General features: G+C 37.3%; 1 protein-coding gene across 5 annotated transcripts in view; it reads left to right on the forward strand.

Moving 5' to 3' along the window:
• Positions 1 to 12,937, forward strand: part of Sage1 (sarcoma antigen 1) — a 60,361-nt gene that overhangs the window by 37,741 nt on the left and 9,683 nt on the right. For 3 of the 5 annotated variants that reach the window (XM_060375653.1, XM_060375651.1, XM_060375655.1), the window contains 5 exons: positions 3,069 to 3,201; positions 6,937 to 7,031; positions 8,056 to 8,166; positions 10,379 to 10,597; positions 11,541 to 11,664. In XM_060375653.1, coding sequence (XP_060231636.1) covers positions 3,069 to 3,201; positions 6,937 to 7,031; positions 8,056 to 8,166; positions 10,379 to 10,597; positions 11,541 to 11,664 — 682 coding nt within the window. The remainder of the gene's footprint in view (positions 1 to 3,068; positions 3,202 to 6,936; positions 7,032 to 8,055; positions 8,167 to 10,378; positions 10,598 to 11,540; positions 11,665 to 12,937) is intronic. The other 2 variants (XM_060375654.1, XM_060375652.1) reach the window with 1 other exon arrangement.

Below are 12,937 nucleotides of genomic sequence, written 5' to 3' on the forward strand. Positions count from 1 at the left end.
ATGGAGGCAGGCTAGCTGAATTGTTGAGTTCCAGGTTCAGTGAAAGAGGATGTCTCAGAAAACAACAGGACAACATTTAACATTAACTTCTAGGCCTAAACACATGAATATGCTTGTGCTCCTGTGTATGCCATATGTTCGTTTGAGCTCCTGCATGCACACACACATCACACCACACATACTTTTTCATTATGAATAATTTCTCCTTGTTCTATTTTTTTTTTTGGGGGGGAGGACTGATTCTATTTTATTTCCACCACCCAATTAAACCGTAAGGGACATGTCCTGTGAAGTTTGTTTGCTACATCCTGTGTTAATTAGTCCTGTATCCATTTCTTTCTCTTTTTTAAATTTTATATTAGTTTATTTATTTTATATCGCAAGGATGCCCGCCCCCTCCTTCCTCCATGTTCTTAGGAAATAAAATATACCCCCTTTATTATAGTTACCTTTTTTTTAAAGATTTATTTATTTATTATTTATACAGCATTCTGCCTGCATGTGTGTCTGCAGGCCAGAAGAGAGCACCAGATCTCACTAGAGGTGGTTGTGAGTCACCATGTGGTTGCCTGTGCCCTTAACCTCTGAGGCATCTCTCCAGACCTTATAGTTACTTATTTATATATTAAAGTTTGAATTGAAAAAAAAATCGAAAAGAATCATTATTAACACTACTTTAATTTTTATGGAGTCATTAATTATACAAGAGAGATATTTTTCTTTCCTTTTTTTGTTTTTCTTTGGGGGGGCATTGTTTGTTTATTTGTTTTGTTATTGTTTTTTCAGATAGGGTCTTTCTACATAGCCCTGGCTGTCCTGGAACTCACTTTGCATATACACCAGGTTTGCCTCAAGCTTACAGAGATCCGCCTGCATTTGCCTCCCAAGTGCTGTGATTAAAAGCCTACGTCACCACAGTGTGTATTTTCGTAATAAGTAAGTTTAAGAAGAATTTCCTATGCTTAGTGTTCTTGTCATCAAGGAAATGCAAATCAAAACAATCCTGAGATTTCACCTTACACTCATCAGAATGTAGGATCAAAAACTCAAGTGACAACACATGCTGGAAAGGATGTGGAGAAAGGGGAACCCACCTCCATTTCTGGTGGGAATGTAAACTTGTACAACCACTTTGGAAATCAATCTGGTGCTTTCTCAGACAACTAGGAATAGTGCTTCCTCAAGATCCACCTATACAATTCCAAGGCGCAAGCATACAACTAGGACATTTGCTCACCCATGGTCATAGCAGCTTTATTCATAATAAACAGAATCTGGAAACAACCCAGATGTCCCTCAACTGAGGAATGGATACAGAAATTGTGGTACATTTACACAATAGAATACTACTCAGCAATTAAAAAAACAAGGAAATCATGAAATTTGCAGGAAAATGGATGGAACTAGAAAAGATCATCCTGAGTGAGGCATCCCAGAAGCAGAAAGACACACATGGTATATACTCACTTATATGTGTATGTTAGTCATATACTAGGATAACCATACTAAAATCTGTACACCTAAGGAAGCTAATCAAGAAGGAGGACCCTGGGTAAGATGCTCAATCTTTATTCAGAAAGGCTAATGGGATCGACATCAGAAGAGGGAGAAAACAGAGACTAGGACAGGAGCCTACAACAGAGGGTGTTGAAACAGATGCTGAGACTCATAGCAAAACTTTTGACAGAGTGCAGGGAATCTTATGAAAGAAGGGGGAAATAAAAAGACCTGGAGAGGGCAGGAGCTCCACAAGGAGAGCAACAGAACCAAAAAATCTGGGCACAGGGGTGTTTTCTGAGACTGATACTCCAGCCAAGGACCATGCATGGAGATAACCCTGCACAGATGTAGCCCATGGCAACTCAGTCTGCAAGTGGGTGCCCTAGTAATGGGAACAGGGACTGTCTCTGACATGAATTCAGTGGCTGGCTCTTTGATCACCTCCCCCTGAAGAAGTTGCAGCCACAGAGGAAGATAATGCAACCATTCCTGATGAGACCTGATAGGCTAGGGTTAGAGGGAAAGGGAGGAGGACCTCCCCTATTAGTGGACTTGGGGAGAGGCAGGAGAGGATAAGAGGGAGGGAGGGCAGGATTGGGAGGGGACTACAACTGGGATAAAAAGTGAATTAATTGTAATAAAAAATGCTAGGGGGAAAAAAAACAGAGACCAATCTTATCACATTACTAACATGGAAAAAAAAAAAGAACTATTTCCTGAACTCAGCTGATAGTGCTATTATGAAGAAGTAGCATGGTATATGGCTGTTCTTAAGGAATCCTACCAAAGGTCTTTGGGAAGGGTCTCTAGAAGGTTATACCGGTCTACTCATTTGGGCCAAAGAGTCTAAACAAGGAACACAGATAAAACGTGGTAGACTGGAGTCTGTGGCACAGTAAATCAAGTGTATAGAAGCTGCCAATATAATACATACCAACTCAGGAGTAACAATAAAGAACCAAAGATAGTTATGTCAACACAACTAATGGTCTAGTCTTTAAGTTTGATGTAGCCAAGAATAGGCATTCCAGATTGAAGTAAAGCATCTCCTTGCTGCCTCAGACAATTTACCATAGTTTCTGTCTTGTAATAGGTCACTCTATTTACTGAGTGAAAACTGAATAAATGAGGAAACAGGAAGACAGTAGTAGTATACATAATCATTTAAGTGGCCTTTCTTTTTGGAATGTATGCTTTAAGCATGAAACCATGTTCCGTTGTTTTTTAAGTCTACTGTAATCATGCTTTGTTCTTTTGGGAAGTTAAGTTGGCATACTTAATACCACTTCAGCATCATCTTCCATTATACTAACCAAATAAATTTCTGGGTATTACTGATGTTTCCTGTGGTCTCTGAGTGGTTATTGTGCCATCTATATTAATTTGTAATATAATTATGGAATATCTATAATTTGAATGTTCATATCTAGCCCATTATTTTTACATAACCCTATTAAAAATACCTAGTCTATTTTTTGATGTGCTGTGCCACAGATGTAGTTGCAGAGTGTTGTTTTACATATAAATAATTGTTGCTGTAACTGTAAATTGTTTCATATTCTTCTTAGGTGTTTGTTACCAGCAGTGCAAAATACAACGAGCTTGGATATCCATTTGGCTATTTAAAAGCTAGTACGACTTTAACTTGTGTAAACCTCTTTGTGATGCCTTACAACTACCCAGTTTTACTTCCTCTTTTAGGTGAGTAAAATATGTGGTATTTAGTCATCTTTAAAATATGGCAGACATACTAGGTAGAAAAAAAAAAGATGAATAAGTATTTCAAATTCCATCAAAGAATAACCAATGCCAAAATAAGTAAATGTGAATAACCAATGCCAGAATAAGTGAGTGTGTAAAGACTGATTAGGAAAGGTAGAACTTCATTCTTTTCTCTTCTCTTTCTCTCTGTCTCTTGCTTGTACATCAAATAGAAGAGACACCTGATCTTTGCTGTTCTTCAAATTGCAAGCTCTATTAGTTATCCTCACTTCTCCATTTTTGAAAGAATCTTGGCTTTTCTGTAGATGAGTTTGAATGTCCTAGAAAACTAGATGGTGTATGTGTGTGTGTGTGTGTTACCTGCCCACATGTGTATGTGTTGTGAAGACCATAGGTTGATGTCAGATCTGAATCATTCCACTTTAATTTTTGAGACCCAGTCTCTTGGTGTATATGGAACATGCTGGTTGGCTGGACTGGCTGGCGACCAAGGTGGGATTATAGGGACACACTCCAGCACCTGACCTTTTATGTGGGTGCTAGAGACACAAATCCATGTTTCCATGCTTTCACAGCAAACATTTTACCAAATGATCCACCGCTCCAGCTCCAAAATTAGTGCTTTTTGTTGGAGAGGAATTTTGTGGCTTTCTCCAGAAAATAGGACTTCCATAAGGGTACTGGCTCCTTACACGCCTTTCTCCCCAGAATATTACATGCTATAAAAGCATACGTTTTAAGTAAGGTAGAGAATAATGGTACAAGAGTCTATTCTACAATAACAGATTTTGGAAGTTATGGATTCCATGACAAAATTCTAAAAGGGACATCTTGAGTAGCCATTACCTGATGCTATTGAAAACGTATATGGAGTTGTTTTCTCATTTGAAGAGTTATGTAGGTTTAGAGTAATATACTCCATGACATCCTAGTTGTAAAATTTGGACTTTTTTGTTTATGTGTTTTGGGTTTTTTTTTTTTTTAATTTGGTGAGGATTTCTGGTTTTTTGCTTAAAAGATGAAACATTTACAAAATTTGGCCGTGGCACTACTGTTAATGTACCATGTATTTAAAAGGCAATACTTTGTGGTGACTTAGAAATTTAATAGTAAGTCATCCTAAATATATGAGCTCGGTTGCTTTGTGTATCTTAGCAACTTTATCTGTTAGTCCAGTGGGAACATAGCTTCTTTGTAAGACTTGCTACTAGTAGAAACTATCAGTTATATGTTAGAGGATAGTAAATTACCAATAAAGGGGCTGGGGACATGAGTCAGCCCTTAAAGGCCCTTCCAAAGGACAGCTCTTCCAAAGGACACAGGCTCACCAGTTTACAACTACCCAAAACTCCAGTTTCAGGAGACATGACACCCTCTACTGGCATACAAGAGCACTGCATGAATATGATGCGCAGACATGAATACTGGCAAAACAGCCATACACCTACAATAGGAATAAGTAACATTTTCGCAAATTACTAATAAGACGTGTTTTTACTTTATGTACTAATCTATCCCCTTTCTTAAATGTGTCTTTATGACTTCAGTTTCCACTAATATATAGTCAAGAAAACAGAGTAATTTTCATTTAGACTGTTAACAATGTTATTTTTCTATTTTTAAGTATACTTTTGGTCCACTTTATTGCACTAGGATTGACATACAAAAAGCTCTAAGTATTTAATTTCAGGTATTCATGAGTGTACAACAATGAAACTTTATTACAATTTATACCCTAAACATAGCCTACTCATGTCTTTCAAAGGTTTTCTTTATTATTATTTATAATGAAAGCATCTACCAATCAGATCTACTGAATAAAATTTCAATATACAAAGCACTATTTCTAACTATTGTGTTGGAGAATGTTATGCTGTAGGAAACAAAGGAGATGTAGAAGGACAAATAAGACACTAAGCCATCTCTCTAGCCCATTCCTTATTCAAGCAATACCAAATGCTTTATGTAGAAGCTGACTTAGTCTATTTCTTGACAGTTTTTTTTTTTCTCATTGCTGGGGATCAAACACAAGCCCTTAAGCAGACGAGGCAAGTGATAATACCACCAAGCTAAAGCCCACCTCTTGCAGACTTTTCAAACTTGCACATAATTCCCAAAAGATTTCAAGAGGCAGCATGCTATAGCAGGATATTTCCATAGTGGTTCATTGCTTCCTGTTAAGATGTGAATGGCCTGTAAAGGACCTGAGGGCTTCAATTCAGGGGTATCTCCTGATCCCTTTTGCTTTCTTCTAGCCTATGGGAAAAGAACAAAAGACCTGCTTTTATGGTTCTGTAAATTTATTGAAATTTGTTTCAGCAGAAGTAAATAATTTATTAGGGCAATAAAGAAATAAAAAAGATCTAATTACTTTTCTTAACCAGCCTCTTAAACAATAGACCTAATTGTATAGAATGTATGCATGTTTTTTCCTCTGTAAGTAAAATATTTACCTCATGAAAGTTTAAGGAACAATAGGAGGATGAATTGCTACTATCTGCTGCACTTATACTATGTGTGATGGGTAGAAATTGGTGTCTAAAGATACCAGTTTGAATTATTAAGTTAGAAATATTTTTCTCACAATGGAAGGAAAGAAAGAGGACATTTGGAAGTTCTCATGCAGTATATGAAATGTGTGTATTTAGATTTCTAAAATAATCACGTTTAAATATTAAAAGATAGGGAATGTCTGCATATTTAAGGTAAATATCTTGAGTTATGTTGGTGTACATGGTGTTCAAGAGACATGTTAAGCCAGATGTGGTGGTGCATGCCTGTAAACCCAGTAATTAGGTAGCTGAGGCAGAGGGATCATCAATAAGTCAAGCCTGGCTAGGTAGTATATTTAAGCCTTATCTAGGTTTATGAGACCCTACGTTTAAAAAAAAAAACACACACACAAGAAGAGCCATGTCCCTGAGCCCTACCCTCTACATGTTTTCTTTGTATGTTGGTTTGGTGCTTCAAGACAGTTTCTCTGTATAGTCCTGGAACTTACTTTGTAGACCAGGCTGGTCTCAAACTCACAGCGATCCACCTACCTCTGCCTCCCTGAGTGCTAGGATCAAAGGAGTGCGCCACCACGCCTAACCCACCCTCTGTTTTTAAATCAAAGAAACGTTAGGCTGTCAACCAGTGACTATGGATCCTCCCAGGTGAAAATTATAATTACTAATGGATATTATTTCAAGCAGATCCAAGTCACTATTACATTTTAATATTATACCATATAAGCATTGCAAATGGAAAATGGATGTATAATTGAAAATTTAATTCATTATTTAGAAAAGTATAATAGATATGCTTCTTAACTTATAATGAGGTAAAGTCTAAGTTCTAAGTTCAAAATGCATGTACTACCCTTAACCTCAAACATCGCAAGTACCACAGCATTGGGAGAAAGTACTGTACCATACATCACCAGGCTGAGGAAAGATCACATTGTAAAAGTTGAAATGTGGTTGATATGAAATATGTATTACTTTCCTACCATGTTTAAGTTTTTTAAAAAGTCTTAAATTCAGCTGTTACAAGTTGGAGGCCATCTTATATAACTTTGGTAGATACAATAACCAGGAAAGACGATCAGATAAAATCCAACAAAATGTTCATCTAATGTGAATTAGATCCAATTTCTAGATGTTAGCTGCTTGATTTTAGATCTTGCAAGCTGGTTCTGAGCTAACATAATGACTTGGTTTTGTGTTACAGATGACTTGTTTAAAGTTCACAAGCTTAAGCCAAATCTGAAGTGGCGACAGGCTTTTGACAGCTACTTAAAAACTCTGCCTCCATACTACTTAATAGTATGTATTTGTATGTGTGTGTGTATATACATATATACATATGTATGTATATATGTATATATATATATGTGTGACCTGTCAATGATGATTCTTTTCAAAAGCAATAAGGAATCAAAACCTTAACCCTGCAAGAAGATAACTATCTTTTTACTTTACAAACATTTGTGTCATCACTGTCCTCTCAAGCCACCTGTAAGAGTTTAGAGATGACATGACGGCACAAAAGAGCATTGTCTTTCTCTGTTTCCTTTATTTTTAACTGCCATGGTCATTGTTATAAACACATCTATGTTTCTCTTATTAAAACTAACCTTATAAAATTGTAATTTTGGAATGTAAGAACAAATATGTCTCGATTCATGTTACACCAATTTCCCTTCTGAACTCTAGAAACTCAGTGTGGTGTTTCACTCCTTAAACAAAATTTGGAAGAAATTAGAGTTGTTTATTGCCAGTAAAGTGCATCTTTGACACAACATAATGTGGAGGCATTGGGACTGGGGAGGATCCAAGGAGAAGAAAACATGGCTTGGCCACATTCTGGTTTTTATACTTTAAAAAAAATGATGCCTAATGATTCTGAGCTGATCGTGGAATCAAGATAATGAAAGGCCATTTCAGAGGTCATTGTCATAATTTAATGCCGAGTTTCTAGAGATGAAAAGGGACAATTGGTGTCGCTGGGAGGAGAAAGTGGGGTATGTTGTTATTTACTATGGCAAGTGTGGGCTCTGCAATCAGATGCAATGGGAAGTGACTTGATGATCGGGATTAAGACTGAAAGCTATGTACTTGTTTGAATTGGCTGCTACTTGCTCTTCTTACCCACTCTCTTCTGATTTTTTTTCTTTCTGCTCCTTCTCTGCTATTTTCATTGCCACTTTTTTAATGTTCCATGTTTGGTTTTATGTATAGCACCTTGACTTCTAAGAAATGAATCATGTCCCCTTGCCCCTTATAACTGAACTTTTGAGTATTTGAGATTTATTCTATTCTTACTGTTGTGTATTTTGTTTCCTTATAGCCATTAAAGAAAGCACTAAGGATGATGGGAGCTCCAAATCTGATATCAGATAATTTAGATTGTGGACTTAGTTACAGTGTTATCTCTTACCTTAAAAAACTCAGCCAACAGGTAGTATTGGTAAAAATGAACAAACCAAAATCCTTTGCCCTCAGAAGTGCATTTCCTTATTCTTTAGTGTAATTGTAACTTTTCAAATTAAATGTGTATATTATCTCTACACTTTATGGATTAGTAATAATGTGATTCTCTATGGCTTCTAGCTTTACCATTAAATGCAGTTAAGGGTCTGTCAGTATCATTTGATGCTGTGCCATTTCTTCTTCTGCCTGCCAGTTTGTCCTGCCCATATGCTGGCTGATATTCTGTGGCCTAAGAGGGGCAGGGGCTTAATAGGATTTTCTTGTGGGTCACATTTTGTCGGTCCTCCAACTAGCTGCTCCTCAGTTCACTTGGCTAGAGCATCCCCCTTTTGTGAATGGGCATGCCAAGGTCTGGTGTGATTCAACACCTCACCTGAAATTGCTTTTCTGGCAGCATGTTAAGTTCTGTTATTCACATGCTAGACCTTGCATAAATAGCTGCCTGCTATTCCCTGGAGAAGGAGGAATATGAGATTATGAATATGAATATGAAGAATACCAGTATTCTTCACCCTGGAGGGTGATAGACCCCAACAGGACCTGGAGAGTTGAGTTTTTCCTCCTCTCTTCTTGCCTTTCATCTATTCCTTTAGACCCCACCTATTCACCATTATTTATCTGGTCCCTTGCCTGCCCCTCTCTATTAGTTCCTCATCTTCCACTCACTCCTCCTTATAATATTTCTCACTTTTACCTAGACCATTCTTGTAGGACCGAAATATTTGAAAACTACTAAGTTAGAGTGCTACTGCCATACAGTTGTGTTGTGTGATAAATTAATGCAGCAGCTTTATGCTAATATTCAAAAATATATTCTTAGGTAGGGAGTAGCATTTGTAGCAACTACAGCATTTAAAGCTGGGCATGTTTATAAATTTGGCCTTAAGCAAAGTTTCAGATTTCATTAAGGGACCTATAGGGCTCCATAACTGGGATGCTGAAACTTAAAACCAATTCTAAAACTCACTAGTGCTTACTAGTCTAGTGTGCTCACAAGTGCAAAGGAAAATAAAGGCAAGCCCAGATTTTTGACCTAACACGTTCCCCTACTCCCATTCCTCTCTGCTAATAGATTTTTGTTGTTGTTGTTGTATATACCTTGGTTATTTATCTATCTATTGATCTATTGTTTTTTTTTTTTAATTTGATGTTTATGTTGGGCCTTTAAGGCTTTGTCAGGGTATGGGCCACAAAGAAAAAAAAAGTGAACAGAGTTGACACTATTGCAAGTGTTGGGACCTTCTGGGACACACTGCATTCTTTTAGTGAATGAGATTTCAAAGTCATTCAAGGAAACAGACCCTTTATCTACTTCTGTCTCATATTTAATGACTTAAGAATTTGATATATATTCCAGATAATTAGCTAGGGGAAATAATTATCTCTGGCCAGCCTATCAAAAATAAAAAATTATTGGGAGCTTATTGAACATTGATGGAATTTTTATCTTTTAGAAAAAGAATAGGTTGTTACTGATTTCTATTTCTCTAATTACTAATGTAATACCTATGTCACTAGTGTTTCTTGAACCATCTTAGATGTGTGTAAAACACAAAATATGCCAAATACCCTGCATTCATTCATTCAAGCAAAATTAATTAATATAATGTCTTTTAAGGGGATTTTCCAATGTTTGTTAGTGATAAATTTACTGAGTACACCTTAAAATGTACTTGCTTAGTAGTATTTCTTAAATTAAGCTTTACATTTATAAGGCTTACTGGATAATCTGTTATTTTAAAAAAGTTTCATTTTTAATGTTTTCAGATATAATCTGTATAATCTGAATTTAAGCAATAATTTAATGTATGAGTACAGAGTCTTAAACCTTTGTGTTTGTATCCAAACTGAATGTGTTGATTTAGATTAGATTTTGCAGTAACAGGATGTGCTTTTTCATGTCTATGAATGAAATTCTTACTCATGGTTTCTATTTTCTCCATGACTCGCTCATAGTTTGACACCTGCAAAAGAATATTTGCATGAGGTCATTTGTCTTTCCCCGTCCCCTCTGTGTTTGCTGTGGTAGAACAGAGAAGCATAGGGAAATGTTTACTTACTGTTTTTTTGTGATTTGCACACATGAGAAATGTTTGGTGGGGTTCTTAAAGTATTTTTCTTAAGTAAGGAAATGATAAATGGTAGATATTTTCATAACATATTCTGTACTTTCATTTTAGACCAAACTAGAGTCAGAACGAATATTAGCATCGGTGGGGAAAAAACCCCCGCAGGAAATTGGTATCAAAGTGAAAAATCATTCTGGAAGTGGCTTACCTTTGGCCCACAATAGAAATTTTAGAAAACTGTTGAAAGAAATCATAGGGGAAAGTACACCAAGACTGACAGAATTGAATACCAAAGAATTTGCTGGCTTCCAAATAGGGCTCTTAAACAAGGTAAATTGTGACATTAAAAGGTCATATTTGTCTGATTTGTCCAGTGTGTTTGTTGTTTGTGTTGCTTGAGTTTGAAATTATGATCTATTTTGGAGTTGTTATCATCATCATCATCCTTATTGTGATTTTTGGAGACAGGATTTCTCTGTGTAGCCCTGTCTGTCATGGAACTAGCTTTGTAGACCAGGCTGGCCTTGAACTCACAAAGATCCACCTGCCTCTGCATCTGCCAGAATTAAAGCTATGCACCACCATGCATAGCTTGGAGTTGGTAATTATTAACAAAGCCATTTTGAGATTATTCTGCCAGCACATGCTAACCTGAAATTAAGTAAACAACAAGTGTTGGTTGATAGGAATGGGCAATAAACAGGTATAAAAAGTAAGATGGAAAGGGAAACTGAGCAAGACCACATGAAACCTCTGGCCCCAGGCATTCTCATGGAAGAAGTGAATGTGATCACAGCTGGTCGGGCCCTCCACTCTGCACTTCTAAGTCCCTGGCCCCAAGCAGCCTGGCTCATGCTCAGATCTGCAGCAGGCTCCAGCAGGCTCCAAAGGCATCGCGGCTGGGCCCTCAGCTAATTTCACATAGGCAGTTGCCGTCCTGTAGGGAGACTGCTGCAGCCCACCTCCCTGCCTGCTGGGGGAATAAATCTAGATTACAAACAGTAGTAGTGCAAGACAGCTACGGGTCTATATAAGTCTTGGATTTGGGAGTTTTAAATGATATATTTGAAAACTGATAGCCCCAGTGACCTTAATAGCCTATGGGTGTGTTAGCATGCAGAACAATAAATAGAAGTTTTCAACTGGAAAAAAAAGTAGCTATAGTCAGTTTTATTACATATTGTTCTCTTGAATAAAATTTTAAGTGGGTTAGATATTAAATGTCTTTGTTTAAAAGCTGCCGGAGTAACTGGGACTGTTTCATTTGAAATAGGACTTGAAACCTCAGACATACAGAAATGCTTATGATATTCCACGTAGAGGACTTTTAGACCAGTTGACCAGGATGAGATCCAATCTACTGAAAACACGCAAGTTTATTGTTGGGCAAGATGAAGGTAATTGAACAGTGGAATCTTTTTCATTAGGAGAGTAGCAGCTATGACTTACATGAAAGTCTTTATTGCAGAATTTATTTTGTAATATGTTAATATGTATAATATTCATATTCACTCAAACCCTACATCTCCCTAGTTTTCTTTCCCACAAGTTTAAAGACAGGTGTGTATTAATCAGCATTCTGTACCACCATTGCTATCTTTCCGTGTGGTCATTCTTACAAACCTCAAAGTCTCAGGAGATAGACACTGATTTACACCCATTTTATAAACAATGAACTGAAGATCGAGCATTTTAGCAGCTTGCTTGGGCAGGTTTAGCCCAGTGGAAAGTACCAGAACCTAGGTCTTTCAGATTGCCAAACCTGTACACGCAGGCATTGATTACATCCAGCCTGCCATGAAAAAGTCAGTAGAGAATATCTGTTCTCCATGAAACTAATAAACTAATGTCCTAGCTAATGTCCAGGAATATTCTGGATGTTTGCATTTTTTCTTTATCCTATTTTGTTAATTTTGAATGGGGTCACGTATCCACAAATGTGAACAACCCCCTAGCCAGTCCTCTGACATTAAACAGAGGGTTCCTAATGGAGGTTTCCCAAGAAGAGAACTTGTATTTAATCAAATCCTCAGAGGGATAGGTCATTAACCAAGGTTCTCCGTGTGACAAGAAAATAGCCTAAGTAGCTGGGAATGGCTGCTCAGCACTCAAGAGCCTGAGGCTGGAGGATTCTAAAGATCTGAGGCCAGCATGGGCTACAGAGTGAGATTCTTTTATTAATGTATGTATGTATTTATTTACTTATTTATTTTCAGAGAGAGAGGGGCTGTAGAAGTAGCACAGTGGTTAAGAGCTTTGGCTACTCTTTTACAAGAGATCCAGGTTCAGTTCCCAGTACCTACATGGTGGCTGTCCAACTGTCCATGACTTCAGTTCCAGGGGATCTGGTACCTTCTTCTGGACTTTGCAGACTCCAGACATATATGCAGTGCAATACATACCTGCAAGCAAAACACACACATAAAACAAACAAAAAAAATCTGTATTAGAAAACAAAGAACATGAGAACACCATGGAGCTTGGGTGCTTCAAAATGCAGGAAAATATAGCATTTTTATTGAAGTAGTGATATGCAGGAAGCCAGCCCATTCTTACATGGTGTCGGGAAGTAAAAGAGTTGCTTGGGTCCCTGTGAAGTGAACCTGTAGGCAGTACAGTAACTGTAGACTGCTGGTTAGCAGAAACAAAAATGACTCTAGATGATGGAAT

The sequence above is a fragment of the Meriones unguiculatus genome, chromosome X (assembly GCF_030254825.1).
Source record: "Meriones unguiculatus strain TT.TT164.6M chromosome X, Bangor_MerUng_6.1, whole genome shotgun sequence".
Lineage (NCBI taxonomy): Eukaryota > Metazoa > Chordata > Mammalia > Rodentia > Muridae > Meriones > Meriones unguiculatus.